Source organism: Pongo abelii, chromosome 1, assembly GCF_028885655.2.
Source record: "Pongo abelii isolate AG06213 chromosome 1, NHGRI_mPonAbe1-v2.0_pri, whole genome shotgun sequence".
Classification (NCBI taxonomy): Eukaryota; Metazoa; Chordata; class Mammalia; order Primates; family Hominidae; genus Pongo; species Pongo abelii.
The window spans coordinates 223,039,573-223,057,925 of record NC_071985.2 but is presented as its reverse complement, the minus strand read 5'-3'; the positions used below and the strand labels follow the sequence as shown (position 1 = coordinate 223,057,925).

Sequence of the window (18,353 nt, the reverse complement as noted above, 5' to 3'; positions counted from 1 at the left end):
CAGAAGTGAAGGAGATAGAGACACAAAAACCCTTCAAAAAAATCAATGAATCCAGGAGCTGGTTTTTTGAAAAGATCAACAAAATTGATAGACCACTAGCAAGACTAATAAAGAAGAAAAGAGAGGCCAGGCGCGGTGGCTCATGCCTGTAATCCCAGCACTTTGGGAGGCCGAGGCGGGCGGATCACAAGGACAGGAGATCGAGACCATCCTGGCTAACACAGTGAAACCCCATCTCTATAAAAAATTAGCTGGGCTTGGTGGCGGGCGCCTGTAGTCCCAGCTACTCGGGAGGCTGAGGCAGAAGAATTGCGTGAACCCGGGAGGCGGAGCTTGCAGTGAGCCGAGATTGTGCCACTGCACTCCAGCCTGGGCGACAGAGTAAGACTCTGTCTCAAAAAAAAAAAAAAAGAGAGAGAGAGAAGAATCAAATATCATATAGACGCATAAAAAATGATAAAACGGATATCACCACCGATCGCACAGAAATACAAACTACCATTAGAGAATACTATAAACACCTCTACGCAAATAAACTAGAAAACCTAGAAGAAATGGATAAATTCCTGGACACATACACCCTCCCAAGACTAAACCAGTAGGAAGTTGAATCCCTGAATAGACCAATAACTGGCTCTGAAATTGAGGCAATAATTAATAGCCTACCAATCAAAAAAAGTCCAGGACTAGACAGGTTCACAGCCGAATTCTACCAGTGGTACAGAGAGGAGCTAGTACCATTGCTTCCTTCTGAAACTATTCCAATAAATAGAAAAAGAGGGAATCCTCCCTAACTCATTTTATGAGGCCAGCATCATCCTGATACCAAAGCCCGGCAGAGACAAAACAAAACAAGAGAATTTTAGACCAATATCCCTGATGAACATTGATGCAAAAATCCTCAATAAAATACAGCAAACCGAATCCAGCAGCACATCAAAAAGCTTATCCACCATGATCAAGTTGGCTTCATCCCTGGGATGCAAGGCTGGTTCAACATATGCAAATCAATAAACGTAATCCATCATATAAACAGAACCAAAGACAAAAACCACGACTACCTCAACAGATGCAGAAAAGGCCTTCAAGAAAATTCAACAGCCCTTCATGCTAAAAACTCTCAATAAATTAGGTATTGATGGGGCGTATCTCAAAATAAGAAGATATATTTATGACAAACCCACAGCCAATATCATACTGAATGGGCAAAACTGGAAGCATTCCCTTTGAAAACTGGCACAGGACAGCAATGCCCTCTCTCACCACTCCTATTCAACATAGTGTTGGAAGTTCTGGCCAGGACAATCAGGCAGGAGAAAGAAATAAAGGGTATTCAATTAGGAAAAGAGGAAGTCAAATTGTCCCTGTTTGCAGATGACATGATTGTATATTTAGAAAACCCCGTCGTCTCAGCCCAAAATCTCCTTAAGCTGATAAGCAACTTCAGCAGTCTCAGGATACAAAATCAATGTGCAAAAATCACAAGCATTCTTATACACCAATAACAGACAGAGAGCCAAATCATGAGTGAACTCCCATTCACAATTGTTTCAAAGAGAATAAAATACCTAGGAATCCAACTTATAAGGGACGTGAAGGGCCTCTTCAAGGAGAACTACAAACCACTGCTCAATGAAATAAAAGAGGACAAAAACAAATAGAAGAACATTCCATGCTCATGGATAGGAAGAATCAATATTGTGAAAATGGCCACACTGCCCAAGGTAATTTATAGATTCAATGCCATCCCCATCAAGCTACCAATGACTTTCTTCACAGAATTGGAAAAAACTACTTTAAAGTTCATATGGAACCAAAAAAGAGCCCGCATTGCCAAGACAATCCTAAGCCAAAAGAACAAAGCTGGAGGCATCACGCTACCTGACTTCAAACTATACTATAAGGCTACAGTAACCAAACAGCATGGTACTGGTACCAAAACAGAAATATAGACCAATGGAACAGAACAGAGCCCTCAGAAATAATACCACACATCTACAACCATCTGATCTTTGACAAACCTGACAAAAACAAGAAATTGGGAAAGGATTCCCTATTTAATAAATGGTGCTGGGAAAACTGGCTAGCCATATGTAGAAAGCTGAAACTGGATCCCTTCCTAACAGCTTATACGAAAATTAATTCAAGATGGATTAAAGACTTAAATGCTAGACCTAAAACCATGAAAACCCTAGAAGAAAACCTAGGCAATACCATTCAGGAGATAGGCATGGGCAAGGACTTCATGTCTAAAATACCAAAAGCAATGGCAACAAAAGCCAAAATTGACAAATGGGATCTAATTAAACTAAAGAGCTTCTGCACAGCAAAAGAAACTACCATCAGAGTGAACAGGCAACCTACAGAATGGGAGAAAATTTTTGCAATCTACCCATCTGACAAAGGGCTAATATCCAGAATCTACAAAGAACTTAAACAAATTTACAAAAAAAATCAAACAACCCCATCAAAAAGTGGGCAAAGGAGATGAACAGACACTTCTCAAAAGAAGACATTTATGCAGCCTTTAAAAGACACATGAAAAAATGCTCATCACTGGCCATCAGAGAAATGCAAATCAAAACCACAATGAGATACCATCTCACACCAGTTAGAATGGCGATCATTAGAAAGTCAGGAAACAACAGGTGCTGGAGAGGATGTGGAGAAATAGGAATACTTTTACACTGTTGGTGGGACTGTAAACTAGTTCAACCATTGTGGAAGACAGTGTGGCGATTCCTCAAGGATCTAGAACTAGAAATACCATTTGACCCAGCCATCCCATTACTGGATATATACCCAAAGGATTATAAATCATGCTGCTATAAAGACACATGCACACATAGGTTTACTGCGGCACTATTCACAATAGCAAAGAGTTGGAACCAACCCAAATGTCCATCAATGATAGACTGGATTAAGAAAATGTGGCACATATACACCATGGAATACTATGCAGCCATAAAAAAGGATGAGTTCATGTCCTTTGTAGGGACATGGATGAAGCTGGAAACCATCATTCTCAGTGAACTATCGCAAAGACAGAAAACCAAACACCGCATGTTCTCACTCATAGGTGGGAACTGAACAATGAGAACACTTGGATACAGGATGGGGAACATCACACACTGGGGCCTGTCATGGGGTGGGGGGAGGGGGAAGGGATAGCATTAGGAGATATTCCTAATGTAAATGACGAGTTAATGGGCACAGCACACCAACATGGCACATGTGTACATATGTAACAAACCTGCACATTGTGCACATGTACCCTAGAACTTAAAGTATAATTAAAAAAGAAAAGAAAGAAACAGAGTCCCTACAGACAGTTTATCTCTTTCATCCTGAAGATTGGTAAGTCAGCATCAGACTGTTATGAATTAGAGAAAAAACAGAAAAGGAAAGTAACTTTCTGAAGGTCAGGGCCAATACCTCCCTAGCCAAGTCTCTACCTCCTGCTTTTCCAAAAAGAATGAGGTGCTTACCAGCTCTCCAAAGTGTTTCATGGCATATTCTAACACTCCGGCCGCTGCCTCCGGCTGCTGTAGCTTATTATTAATGCTGAGAAAACAAAGGGAAAAGGTAGTTACACTCAACAGGTCTGAGGATGGGAGATGTGGGGGTCATTTGTGGGCAGATGGTTCACCAGCACTTTGAGGACAGTGTCTTGCATATGTTGAAAGAGTATCAATTATCTATTACCATCCAGAAAGCTCAGTTTAAATCGTTTCATCTGAAAGAGGTTTGTGGTCTCCTCCCACGATTTTGGGGGTCAGTAATGGGAATACTCATCTTGCTGCTCTGTGGCCCTTCCTTTAAGAGCACAGACTAGGCCGGGGGCGGTGGCTCACGCCTGTAATCCAATCCCGAGGTGGTTGGATCACGAGGTCAGGAGATCAAGACCATCCTGGCTAACACGGTGAAACCCTGTCTCTACTAAAAATACAAAAAAATTAGCCGGGCCTGGTGGCGGGCACCTGTAGTCCCAGCTACTGATGAGGCTGAGGCAGGAGAATGGTGTGAACCTGGGAGGCAAGGCTTGCAGTGAGCTGAGACCGAGCCACTGCACTCCAGCCTGGGTGACAGAGTGAGACACTGTCTCAAAAAAAAAAAAAAAAAAAAAGAGCATAGACTGGTTTCCTATCAGATGCCAGCAGGCAGGCAACATGTGTCTGTTTCTGAAACACCAGAAACCTTGGATACGAACTTATCCCTGTTGTAGTACACAATCATATGAGACTCCTCTGAACTTTTTTTTTTTTTTTGAGACAGGATCTTGCTATGTTGTCCAGGCTGGTCTCGGACTCCTGGGCTCAAGTGATCCTCCTGCCTCAGCCTCCTGAGTAGCTGGGATTACAGGTACACACCACAGCACCTGGCTCCTCTGAACTTTTAAGTCTTAACTTCTCATCAGTTGCCTTCGGTAGTAGGAATAACAAAATTAATCAAAACCATCGGACTCTGTGAGTGACATAGGTGGCACCAAGGTTGGGGCATGCACATCAATGACAGAACCCGGGGAGCTGTGGCAATGCAGCCATGCTGACCGTTCTGACAGAGCCCACCCCCTTCAAATTCAGATGCCTCCCTAGACCCTATTCAGGGGCTGTTCCCTTCTACCCTTTGCAGAAGGCTGCCAAGGGACCACATCTAGAGTTTCCTGAACTGGCCTCTACTGTAGAGAAGCTTTTCACTAATGACACCCTGCTCTGCTGATGCCATCTTTAGGCTGGAGGAATGTTACCACACTGGGACAACTGGGCAGTGCCACTGGGAGGCCTGGTACCTGGAGTTGGTTCATCAGAGGCTGCTAGGAGGCCTTGAAAGCAGAGTAGCCATGGGGGCTTAGATCCTTGTTCCTGTAGGAACTTATGCAACTAAGCTCAGTACTAAATATAAGCCTGAGTTATGGAAGGAAGGGAAAGAGGGGAGGGTGAAGGAGCTCGCTTGAGAAATCCACAAGACCACAATGATTATATCTGTTTAAAGGTAGGGAGCAAAATGTGACACATCAACCTGGGAGTCTAGACTGGTTTAATGAACAAGGATCCAGTTTACTGCTTTGAGTACAAACTGTCTACTTGACCAGAATTAATTTTTAAGTGGTTTTGGGAAATTCCAGGATTTGAGTTCAATGTGGTAATATGGCAAGAAATTGCTGTTATAAATATTATTTTTAAAAATCCAAATTCCACCACATTTCTTCCAATAAAACCAAAGGAAATTGCCCAGAAATCTAAAGAAGCTAACATTTGTGAAAGTAATAATCTAATGCCTCATGTTTACAATGCGTTTTCAAATAATCTTTCCAATCCATCACTTCTTTGACCTCATGCATCCCTAAGAGTGGGAAGGGAGAGGTGTTATCAGATCCAAGGCCCACAGGAATCAGGAATGTCCCCACAGTAAATCAAGCACCTTATGCCTCTTTGTTAAGGAAAAGTTGGGGGTGAAACAGCCTTGGATTTGGAGTCAGAAGATGGGGTTTTTCCCCATGTCAGACTGATCACATGCTGACGTGATAACAAGCTTGAGGGAGACACATCTCACCACATGTGATGGTAAAAACCCAATCATCATGCATAAATGTATACAAAAGGATTGAAACTTGGGTTTAACTTTCTGGAGGTCTAATTCTGCCACTTATAAGCTGTGTGATCATAAATAAGTCATTTTAAAAATTTTAATTTTTAATTTTTTTGGGTACATAGTAGGACATATTTAAGTCATCTTTTTTGAATGTAAATTCCTTATCTATATAACAGGGCTAATATCACCTCCTCCTTCAGAGGGTTCTTCAGGGAATTAAACAGTGAACATGCAATTGCTAAGCAGGTCCTTCACCTGTGTTTGTCCAAGCATAAAAGCTGCTAAAACACAGTTATATGCTTGTCTGCAGAAATAACATACACCTACGGTGGAGACCTAAGTTAGGACTAGGAAGTCATCACTGCGAATTCCCAATGTTTCCTGAGTAGAACTGTTCGAGTGTCCAGTATCCAGTTTCTAGGCTCCAGATTTGTTGGGGAAGCTACAGGGCTGGTGCTTCTTGAGCTGGTACTAAGCAAGGCAATGAGCCAGAATATGCTCCATAAGTTAGCCTGCTACAAAATTCGGAGATGCTTTTAATTTCAGAGTGAAACCATGGCATGACGGTTTCCCTTAGGAAGCCCTATATGAGGTTTTCTAAGCTGAGAATGAAAAGCAAGTCTAAAGGGACCTACTCCACTGTAGGTTCATTGGGAAGCAGTTCCCAATGCCTCTTGGCCCCATAAATCAGGTACTGGGCTTTGTGCCCAATCACATGCGGCTGGGTAAACTGTACTAATAATATTACTAGGTATAGATTTGGGATTATCTAGTTCCTTGAAGCCAAATAAAGATTTTGGAAGCATAAGAAAACAGGAAAAAAGAAAGCCAGTGGCTGGGCACAGTGGTTCATGCCTGTAATTCCAGCACTTTGGGAGGTTGAGGCAGGAGGATTGCTTGAGCTCAGGAGTTTTAAACCAGCCTGGGCAACATAGTGAGACCCCATTTCTATTAAAGAAAAATAATAATAAAAAAAAGAAAGCCAGTATATAGTCTGTATATTTTAATAGTATGTTCCCTGTATTATTACAATGGATTCTTGGGATGGCCTTGGTAGGAGTAAAAAATTGTTCTGATAAGGAAGATAAAGTGTTCTTCACCTGAACCAGAAGAAACTAACTCTAAGAAACGACACAAAAATCTGAGGCTGAGGTGGATGGATCATGAGGTCAGGAGTTCGAGACCAGCCTGGCCAACACAGCGAAACCCCCGTCTCTACTAAAAATACAAAAATTAGCTGGGCGTGGTGGTGGGCACCTGTAATCCCAGCTACTCGGGAGGCTGAGACAGGAGAGTTGCTTGAACCCGGGAGGTGGAGGTTGCAGTGAGCCGAGATTATGCCACTGCTCTCCAGCCTGGGCGACAGAGCTAGACTCTATTTCAAAAAAAAAAAAAAAAAAAGAAATCCAGGAGTTCTAACAACTGTCTTCAATCTTGTGCTCTGGAAAACATTCTATTTTCTTTTCTTCTTTCTTTCTTTTTTAAAGAGACAGGGTCTTGCTCTGTCATCCAGGCTGAAGTTCAGTGGCACAAATATGGCTCACTGCAGCCTCAATCTCCTGGCTCAAGCAATCCCCTGGCCTCGGCCTCCCAAAATGCTGGGATGACAGGTGTGAGGCACTGCACCTGGCCTCCAGCCTATTTTTAAATTTTAACATTACCGAAGCTTGACTCATGCTGAGGACAAAACAACAAAAACAAAAACAAATACAAGTCTTTTCCTAATCCACTCTCCCAATTATCACAGTGCATAAAAAATGAGTTTTACAACAAACTGATCAAAATTAGGAAGTAGTGATTAGGGACCTCAAAAGAGAAACAAATTTTACCTTAACACAGCTACGGCCTTGATATACCACCTCTAAGGACTGACCAGCACAGCTTTGCAAATTAAAAATGTAAAAACATATGGCCCTAACTCCTTTAAAAGAGAGTCCAGGCCAGGCACGGTGGCTCATGCCTGTAATTCCAGAGCTTTGAGAGGCCAAAGTAGGAGGATCACCTGAGGTCAGTAGTTTCAGACCAGGCTGGCCAACATGATGAAACCCCATCTCTACTAAAAATACAAAAATTAGCCAGGTGTTGTGGCACACGCTTGTAATCCCAGCTACTTGGAAGGCTGAGGCAGGAGAATCACTTGAACCTCGGAAGGTTGCAGTGAGCCAAAATTGTGCCACTGCACTCCAGCCTGGGCAACAAGAGCAAAACTCCATCTCAAAAAAAAAAAAAAAAGGAGAGTCCAATGACTTATCTGTATAATATTTCCCATTTGAATGTGTGGAGGCAGGTCAGGCTGCAGACAGAGCTCAGTGGGCAGGAAAGAGGGCAACAGGCTGAGCTCACTGGGGGACCAGGCCTTTACCAGTGGCCATTAAACTTGGGGGTGCACCTTGGGATCCATGATAAGCTCTTATTGAGCAGTAAGAACATAATCATTAAAAAATTACAACTTTGGCTGGGCGCGGTGGCTCACGCCTATAATCTCAGCACTTTGGGAGGCTGAGGCAGGCGGATCATGAGGTCAGGAGATCGAGACCACCCTGGCTAACACGGTGAAACCCCGTCTCTACTAAAAATACAAAAAAGTTAGCCGGGCATGGTGGTGGGCGCCTGTATAGTCTCAGCTACTCAGGAGACTGAGGCAGGAGAATGGCATGAACCCGAGAGGTGGAGCTTGCAGTGAGCCGAGATCACACCACTGCACTCCAACCTGGGTGACCGCCAGACTGTCTCAAAAAAACAAACAAAAAAAATTACAACTTTGGGCCAGGCGTGGTGGCTCATGCCTATAATCCCAGCACTTTGGGAGGCCGAGGTGGGCAGATCACAAGGTCAGGAGTTCGAGACCAGCCTGGCCAACATGGTGAAACCCCATCTCTACTAAGAATACAAAAGTTAGCTGAGCGTGGTGGCGGATGCCTGTAATTGCAGCTACTCAGGAGGCTGAGGCAGGAGGATCGTTTGAACCCAGGAGGCGGAGGTTGCAGTGAGCCAAGATCGCACCACTGCACTCCAGCCTGAGCGAAAAAAGCAAGACTCCGTCTCAAAAAAAAAAAAAAAAAAATAATTACAACTTTGACTAAACTCATGAAAAATGAACACTCTCGCTCTGAGAAATTAATTTCTTTGTCTCTGATTTGAGAACCTGAAGGTAAGAAGGTCACTGTCCATATCCACTCTCTTTTTTTTTTTTTTTTTTTTTTTTGAGACCAAGTCTCTGTCACCCAGGCTGGAGTGCAATGGCGTGATCTCAGCTCACTGCACCCTCCACCTCCTGGGTTCAAGCGATTCTCCTGTCTTAGCCTCCCGAGTAGTCGGGATTACGGGTGCCCACCAGCATACTTGGCTAATTTTTGTATTTTTAGTAGAAATGAGGTTTTGCCATGTTGCCCAGGCTGGTCTCGAACTCCTGAGCTCAAGTGATCTGCCTGTCTCAGCCTCCCAAATTGTTAGGATTATAGGCATGAGCCACCACGCCCAGCCACACCTACTCTCTTGATTGTTCAAAGAATAAAGAAATTTTTAGCGAACCAGCTGCTATCACCCTGCGTATTTATTTCTTCTTCCCCCTTTTCCACTTTAATTTCCTACAGGACTTTCTCCCTAAGCTACATTTCTCTTATTTCCTTCTGAGGAGTTCCCATGCACGCCTCTAAAGCTGCTGGAGAATACTAATTATGGATGCGGATGCTCTGGACAGTGAAGTGAGCAGGCTTATTAATCCTGGTGATCAAGAGAGTCTGTTATCGTGTTTGGGATCTTAATTTTTTCTTCTTCCTCCATGCCTTCTGGCACTCCATCACGGGAGGCAACAAGAAGATACAAGAAGAAGATACCAAAATAAGAAGAGAGCTCACCATATGTGACAGGCACTGCGCTTATTGTTTCTATGTATTATTTCAACCCTGTGAAACTATTATTAATATTCTTATTTTATATATGAAGAAAACACGGCCCAGGAGGTCACAGGCTGTTGCTTTCCCTTAAAAGGTGACTTTCTCTTAAAAATGTTACCACGGAAAACTATCTTTAGTGCCATGTTGACGTAAAGAAAAAAAAGTATCTTAAGTAATAATGAAGGGTATACTGCAAGCTCTGCAATGGGAGGGACAGGCGGTGTCTTAGCTTTCTCCTCTTGGCATCAGTAGGCACCCAGGAATTAGCTGTAAAATGAACGAGTGTGAGCAATGGGTGGGATGTTTCCATTAACTCTCTCTCTAGAACTCATTGTGCAGGAGAAGGGAGCCCTCCTGTGCCTTCATTTTAACTTCCTCACTAACATTCCCCTCTTACTCCCAAGCTCCCATCTCACATTTTTTATTTCCTTCCAGAGCTACTAATATGCCTCCAGCCTTCCACGTGACAAGTCAGCATGCCACCACAGCAGGCTTTTCAAAGACAGCCAGGCTTATAGTTCAGGCTGCAAAGTGCAGGACAAGTAAGCCTCTTTGAAAACACAGGAGTTCACAGCCACTAAGTCCCAGGTCTCCTCCCTACCTGGGTGATACAAAGCCGTCCTTTGAATTATGTCCCTTTTCTAATGAGATGTGGTTTTTATGAGACTGAAGGCAGAGACTGTATGTTCGGCTCCTGTGAAGAAATCACCTTTGCTCAAAAGCCCCCTTAGCAAGGAACTCTTGTTTTACGGGGCAGCTGGGAGTTTTATAAAGCCCATTCTATAAACACCCCCTTGTGTGCCCCTCAGTCTTTCCCTATTAATGCTGCAGGCTTATGAAGGGCAAACTGTTCAAAGCTCCAGCCCAACAGAAGAGGAGTACTTAACACCACAAACCAGACCCTGCTGGTGCTGGTCTGGTGGAAAAGATCTGAACACAAACAAGTTTAAAGAGACTGAGGCTTGCCAGCAACGTGCCTATAACAGTGTGCAGAAATGACAGGTCAATCAGATTTCCCATCTCCTCTTGACACCTACTGAGGCCAAAAGGAAAAGAGAACTGAGTCCAAAGAATTTTCTAAACTAGTGATTCCCACTGCCTCCCTAACATGGGTGTGGGGTATGTTGGTATTCTACTCCGGTTTCCAGTGATAACATCCAGTTGCTATCATACAGTTGTGAATCTGTAGAACAAACAGAAACTGCCTATCCGCATAATAGAATCCAGAGCCCACAAACTGAACCTGGCATTAGGAAGACAATGAAGACAGGCGGAAAGGAGAACATGGTGAATCTGGGTATCAGGAGCAGAAGGAGGCCACTATACAGACATATTCATTCTCATTCATTCTCCACTCTCCCCACCCCAGCCCAAGATTGAATTCTGATTAAAGGAGGCTGAATTGCAGAGCCTCCTTTAATCAAATTCGAGTTTTGAATTGAGTTGGGCAAGTTCTTGGCAATTAAGGAAAACATTTTCTAGAGCTGAGCAGAATACTAAGAAATTGCCTTGCTGCCTTCCTATAGCAAACATCACACCATTACGCTGAACATCTTATCCCCACTATCCAGAAACCTTGTTCCCAAGGCAGGGCAAGCGTGCGAGCTGAGCAGCGGGTGGTTCGGCTGTGCAGACACTTCCCCCAGCAGAGGCCCTGTCAGGAGTGATGGTAGAGCAGCTCACGTGGGCAGTGGCGCCTGCTGCCTCCCCACAGCCCTTTCCTCTCAGGCTCTCCCTAGCGGCTTTTTTTTTTTTTTTTTTTTTTGGAGACAGGGTCTCACTCTGTCGCCCAGACTGGAGTGCAGTGGCGCAATCTCGGCTCACCGCAACCTCTGCCTCCCAGGCTCAAGGATTCTCATGCCTCAGCCTCTTGAGTAGCTGGGATTACAGGTGCGCGCCACTACCGCCCAGCTAATTTTTTGTATTTTTAGTAGTAGAGACGTGTTTTCACCATGTTGGCCAGGCTGGTCTTGAACTCCTGACCTCAAATGATCTAACCGCCTCAGCCTCCCAAAGTGCTGGGATTACAGGCATGAGCCACTGTGCCCAGCCCCCTCACTGCCTTTTACTGGAGGAGGATGAGATTGACTGAAATAGTGGGTCATTAACTGCTCAAGGACTTAATGCCGACCCACAGCAAAGTAGTCTAAATGCCTTTCCTGCCACCTGAAGAGAAACCTGGAGAACACTGTCTCTGGAAGTGCTCTCAGTCACGGCTCCACAGGCTTCTGGACAGATGTTGAGTCCACAGTAACTTGGCCTGGTAGTGCCTTCTTGAGTGGCCCACTTGGTTATCGCCCTCATCCCTCAGTCTTGGTGCCGCATGACTTCTGGGCTGTTCACAGCAAAGTGATGCAAGACTCTTCCACACAAGGCCGCGCCTGTCGGAAAGTCCTCAGGCAGCAAGGAGCATCTGCAGGCACAGCTGGGGGAACGCTCAGGCTTCCCCAGCGCTCCCATCAGGAATGTATGAGAACATACCCACTGGCTTCCCAAATGGCCGTGGGCCTTCTTTCTCCTATTTCTAGTGCAGACCACAGTCTGAGTTTCATTTGGTTCCCTGTCAAGTGAGAATTATCTGAATTCCCCTGGCGCCAGGCTGGTGACACATGCATCACAGCTGATGGGGCTGTGGCAGGTCTGACTGAAGTGGCCTGAACAGCCACGCTGAGGCCACCCTGGACACTGCTTTGGGTCCCAACCACTGTATCAAGCAGTTTCTCTCATAGAGTGGTAACTGCTTGAGATTCTCCTGTCACTTCTCCCAGCACTGAGGCTTAGCTCTGTGCCCAACACAGGATTAACAACCAAATAGTCTGATTCCTTCCAGGGCCAGGAAGATCTGGGGTTGGCTAGGCCCTGATGTCTTTATCAGGAAGCTACCTTGGGAATCTGGGAACAGGAGAATGGTCTGGGGAACTCAAGAATGAACAGACTAATGTAGACGAGAAAGGACAGCAGGGCAGTCAGAGGCAAAATGAAAACATCTGAAAAGTGACAGGGCAGAAGGTTGGGAGGGCTGCTGGAATGCAGACAGGAGGGGAAGTGAAGGGAAACAAAGCCAGAATCAGATGATGAAGACAGTACCTCTGGGTCTGGAGGGCTGGAACTTAGGAAAAAGAACTTTATATATTAAGAGAAGGCTGGCCCCATTACAAGGTTTCAAAGCTGGGGCATTTGGTGTACTTGGAGCTCTTGGGGACCTAAGGCACCAAGATAAAAAAAGTTTGGTGCAAGAGAGGTGGCCAGCTTTAGACAGTCAAAATAGGTTTCCTTGGCTAGGCGCGGTGGCTCATGCCTGTAATCTCACCACCTTGGGAGGCCAAGACAGGACGATTGCTTGAGGACAGGAATTCAAGACCAGCCTAAGCAACATAGCAAGACTTCGAATCTACAAAAAATTTAAAAATTAGCTGGGTGAGGTGATCTGTGTCTGCAGTCCCAGCTATTTGGGAGACTAAGGCGGGAGGAACACTTGAGCCCACGAGTGTGAGGCTGCAGTGGGCTACAATCGCACCACTGCACTCCAGACTGGGTGACAGAGTGAGACCCTGTCTCCAAAAACAAAACAAAAGATTCCTGATGTCTCAGGCTCAGAGTGGCCTAAGAATAAAAAGAATTCTTACTATGTCTTCATCCTTGTTTCTGCGTGGTCACAGTTAAATGGCTTGTCTGTCACAATACCTAGAGGACATGCTAATCTGTATGTGAGAAAGTGTGAGCTCTTCGAATAAAGAGGGTAGAATGTTAACAGTTTTTGAGATTAGGAAGTGTGTGGGGGAATGGGGGCGCGTGTGCAAAAAACACTCATCTTTTCAAGATTGGTGAGTGGAAGTATCACTTTTTAAAAAGAAAAAAATGGAGGAGAGAAGTTGATTATAATATAATCACCTTTCCAAGATACTTTTACCTGCGCATATTCTGCATAAATGCATATTTTATACATACTGGTGATGAAAGCATATATACAATTTTGTATGCTGCCTTTTCACATAACACAGGTATTTTCCACTCCATTCAGTCTTCATAATTGCTTTGACTGGCTGCATACCCGTTTCCTCCCACTGATAGATCCCATGGCTGGTTAGCAGCAGCACTTGTTAGATACCAGGCCACCAGGAGTGCTGCTGATGGCTCCCATTCAGCACTCTCTATGCTAAGTGAACTGTCCTGCAGAAGTTTACAAAGTCAGCTCTGGGAATCCTAGTGCCCAGCCCCGGAGAGGAATACTGTCCAGCGATGAGCTGGCAAGCTGGCCCATTTGACTCACCGTCTCCAGACATCTCCTGGTTGGATGTAGGGCCCAGGTACCTTAGCACAACCCAGAATAAGGCAGAGAGAGGTGCACAACCCCAGAATGTCAAAGCACACGACTTTTGCTGGCCAGGTTTGCAACTGAGGAGCCTGTCAGAGGCGTGTTGTAAAAATGATGAATGGCTGTCACATTTCCAAGGCTCTGGCTGATTTAGGGAGCTATTGGCAGGCACACCGCTCCCAGCATGTCAGCCAGTTAATTACTTCCAACTTTATCTTTCTTGTCAACACTTCTTGACAAATTGGCCATTATCTTTTTATTCTACAACAATGAGCACTGCTCCTTTTCTGGTGATGCCTGCAGGTTCTTCCCCCCCTTTCTGCTTCTTCACATCCAGAGAGAAATGAAGAGCTCTGAGAGAGACTATTAGAAAGAAGAAGCAGTCAGGAAAAGGATGGGGAAAAGGAGCAAAAGGGGTGGGCTGACAGACTGACTCCAAAGCTAATGTTCATCTCTCTTGACTCAAAACTGAGGTGATATTTTGGGTAGAGTCCTGATTTCTTGGCTTCTGAATGTCCAAGAACTCTGACTCAGTCCGTTATGTGGATAAAGTTGGGAAACAAAACTGAAAACAAGCTGGCACCTAGTGATCTGGCAGCTTCTAACTCTTCACATTTAATTGTAGAAGCAGATGTGAGCTGGTCTTCCACTCTATTAAGGAGTTGGGCCACAGTGTAGGAATAATGATGCCCATTCTGGGTTCAGGGAAAAGAAAAAAACATGCCTACCTTCTTGGTAATGGATGCCTCATGGAAGAGAACTGTGGCACTCTATAACTGGATTACCAGGATTCACAGCCAGTGAAAAGTCCAAAAATGTTTGGAGAGACTGGTGGTGCCCCTACTGATACATCCTATCATCACTGCATGAACAGTCAGAGGTGGCCATGAGGCAGAGCCCAGCACCTACTAGATTTCATCAGTTCTAAGACACACATTTTTTTCACACCTTAACATCTCTGAAATTGGGATGCAGCGTACAATTCAAGGTTTCAGAGCACTGGGACACAGTGTAACTGCTAGCACTTTCTTTCCCTCCCCCAGTGTTATATAAAAATCAGAAGCAGTTTCTCTAAGTCAGCATAAGAGCAGTCCCATTAAATCTCCAGGTAGTCCGAAGGATAAGCTAGTTTTTGTAGAAGAGTTTAGGAATACCACTGAAATACAGCAAGTTTCTCCCCTTAGAAGGGTCTTCTTTTGTAACAAAAGCCCCTCTGTCCTTTTGGCCAGCTTTAGGAGAAACCCCAGAACTCTCCTCTTCTTACAATTCCTTGCTGATGGAGAGGTTTCTCCACTGAAGAGCCTTTCCTGGGGTTCGTAAGACGCTCTGCAAGGGCAAGCTGTTACAGTGACCCTGGGGGAAGTCTTGACAGCAGCTGCAAGTAAATGCATGCTCTACTGATGACTGGTGAGAGATGTGGCCTCTTGGGCTGAATCTAAAAGTGCATTTGAAAAAAAAAAAATGGGGCTACAGCAAAGATACAATCTGCTTCTGCTTTTGCTCTTTTCTCCTATTCTTTGCAGCATGGAGCTTTTCTACAAAGGGCACAGATTCCTACAGGCACACTGGCCCTTCTGAAGTCAGCGTGAACACAGAAGTTTGGAATGTGGTTTTTTGTTGTTTTGAGATAGTGTCTTGTTCTGTTGCCCACGCTAGAGTGCAGTGGTGCGATCATAGCTCACTGCAGCCTCAAACTCCTGGACTCAAGTGATCCTCCTGCCTTGGCCTCCTGAGTAGCTGAGACCACAGGCGCATGCCATCATGCCCCACTAAACTTTTTACAGAGACAGGGTCTTCCTATGTTACCCAGGCTGGTCTTGAACTCCTGGCTTCAAGCAATCCTTCTGTCTTGGCCTCCCAAAGTGCTGAGATTATAGGAGTGAGCCACTGCACCCAGCCTGGAATGTGTTTTGCTGTGAGCAAAACCTCACCTCTGTGGACTGACTGCTTTTTCTTCCAGCAGAGGTAGAGAAAAAGAAAAGGACCACATACCTTTTCTGGAAGCCAGGAAACAACTGTAAAAGCAGGACTCATACTTTTAAGCAGCACAATACTGGCACCTTGGAAACATGTGTTTAGAATTAAGACAAAGAGTGGGTTTTGTTTGCCCATTTAGCCCCTTGCCTGCAGACTGTAAAACCCAGTCACCCTTGCCATTAATTGGTTGCTCAGGCATAACTGGCACAAATCCTCTAACATTCTTAAAGAATGACCAGGCCTGTTTTCCAGTTTGTGGTGCCTAAGTCAGGGTGGAGGTGTCTAACCCAAAGAGAAGCTCTGTAGTTCAGAGAACAGCTTGAGGGGGTGGACATGTGATCTTGTCCTGCAACCCCTGACAAGGTCTTGTCTCTAGCTAAGGATGATTTACTGAAATTGCAATATAATGGACATTTGATTTCCCTGTGGGGACAGATAAGCTTTGTTAGGTTACTGGGGATAAAATATGGGGACTACAGTTGCCCAGAAATAAGGCAGGTTTTTTTTTTTTTTTGACGGAGTCTTGCTCTGTCGCCAGGCTGGAGTGCAGTGGTGAGATTTTGGCTCACTGCAACCTCTACCTGCCGGGTTCAAGCAATTCTCTGGCCTCAGCCTCCCAAGTAGCTGGGACTACAGAAGTGTGCCACCACACCCAGCTAATTTTTGTATTTTTAATAGAGACGGGGTTTCACCACATTGGCCAGGATGGTCTCGATATCTTGACCTTGTAATCTGCCTGTCTTGGCCTCCCAAAGTGCTGGGATTACAGGCATGAGCCACCTTGCCCGCCCGAAATAAGGCAGTTTTTATGGGGACATGTTACTTTCTTCATTTTGCCAACATTAGCTGTTGCATGCGGCCCCTAGGGCCAGTGCAGGTTGAAGTAATCAGACATGTCATTTACACCAGCTTCTGGAATAAACAGGAGAGGGAGAAAACCCGATCTCAGATACTCTGTGGTCCTCTTGCTGATGATCTTCATAAGTAAAAAAGAGTGATGAGACACAGCCTGGTGATGTCTAGGAAGATGTATACAATGTATTATACAATAAGGAAGCTACCTCAAGTTATTGATTTAAAAAATGGGGTTGAAGCCGGATGAAGTGGTGGGCACCTGTAATTCCAGCTACTCGGGAGGCTGAGGCAGGAGAACTGCTTGAATCCGGGAGGCGGAGGTTGCACTGAGCTGAGATCTCACCACTACACTCAAGCCTGGGCAACAGAGCCAGATTCCATCTCAAAATAAATAAACAAATAAAATAAAAATTAAAAAGAGGGTTGAAACAAAGGATCTCAACTCTCCCAGTTTTCACTTTCTTTGATTCTATGACTAAGACCTAAAGAAGGAAAACTGGCCCCATGCAGGACAGAATGTGGCGCCCTACAATGAAGACCTTACCACAATGAAGACCTTACCACAGTAAAACACTGGAAACGCCCATGGAGAGAGACCGTAAGTCTCCATAATAGATATTTAGGGGGAAGAGAACCTTCTGTTTGGAATTCATTATTTCATTTGACAAGTTCTAATTTAGTATGTATTTTGTCTTAGGCTTTATGCTAAGTGCTAGATGCTAGAGGTACTGTGGAAAATAAGACAAACATGTTCTTTGCTTTCACAGAGCTTACAGGTTAGAGAACTAGATACACAAAAAAGTAAAAACCGAGGCCAGGCGCAGTGGCTCACACCTGTAATCCCAGCACTTTGGGAGGCCAAGGCGGGTGGATCACCTGAGGTCAGGAGTTCGAGACCAGCCTGACCAACATGGAGAAACCCCATCTCTACTAAAAATACAAAATTAGCAAGGCATGGCGGTGCATGCCTGTAATCCCAGCTACTCAGGAGGCTGAGGCAGGAGAAATGCTTGAACCTGGGAGGCGGAGGTTGCAGTGAGCTGAGATTGCGCCATTGCACTCCAGCCTGGGCAACAAGAGCGAAACTCCATCTTAAAAAAAAAAAAAAAAGTACAAACTGAAATAAGTGCTTTTGTGGCAAATACCATGAAGAGAACAGAGTGCTTAGAGAAAAACATGGGGATTTATGTTAGACTAGGGTAGTCAGCAAATACTTTTATGATGAGACAACAATTGTGTACTAAATAATACAATACTACTACTTGGTACAATACTACTACTTGATATTTGCTAGACATTGACTATGTGTCAGATACTAGTTCAAGTGTTTTATGTGCATTATCTATTTTTACGCAAACATCCTAATTCAAGTATCATACATATAGGAGAATATAACACCTAAGTGTACAGTTTGATGAATTATCATAAAGTGAAGACACCTTTGTAATTACCACCCAGACCAGAAACAGAACACAACTAGCTGCCAGCAGCTCAGAAGCACTGAGCCCCCTCCCAATCACTGCTCCCCTCTGTGTCCCCAGAGGTCTGTAAACCCTACTCTGACTTCTAACACAATGGGGTTGTTTGCTCAGTTTTTGAGCTTTATTATATAAACATTCAACACTATGTTTGTGAGATGCACCCAGGCTGCTGCATGTCACAACAGCTTTTCCTTTCTATTGCTGAACAGTATTTCATGGTGTGAATATACCACCATT

At 44.6% G+C, this 18,353-nt stretch overlaps 1 protein-coding gene and 1 non-coding gene across 3 annotated transcripts in view; both read right to left on the bottom strand.

The window, feature by feature from the left end:
• Window positions 1-18,353, bottom strand: part of MTOR (mechanistic target of rapamycin kinase) — a 156,527-nt gene that overhangs the window by 59,465 nt on the left and 78,709 nt on the right. For both annotated transcript variants that reach the window (XM_024253096.2, XM_024253104.2), the window contains exon 29: window positions 3,489-3,564. In XM_024253096.2, coding sequence (XP_024108864.1) covers window positions 3,489-3,564 — 76 coding nt within the window. The remainder of the gene's footprint in view (window positions 1-3,488; window positions 3,565-18,353) is intronic.
• On the bottom strand, window positions 5,499-5,605 carry LOC112131616 (small nucleolar RNA U13). The gene has a single exon (XR_002913629.1). It is a non-coding gene; the product is annotated as a small nucleolar RNA U13 (small nucleolar RNA).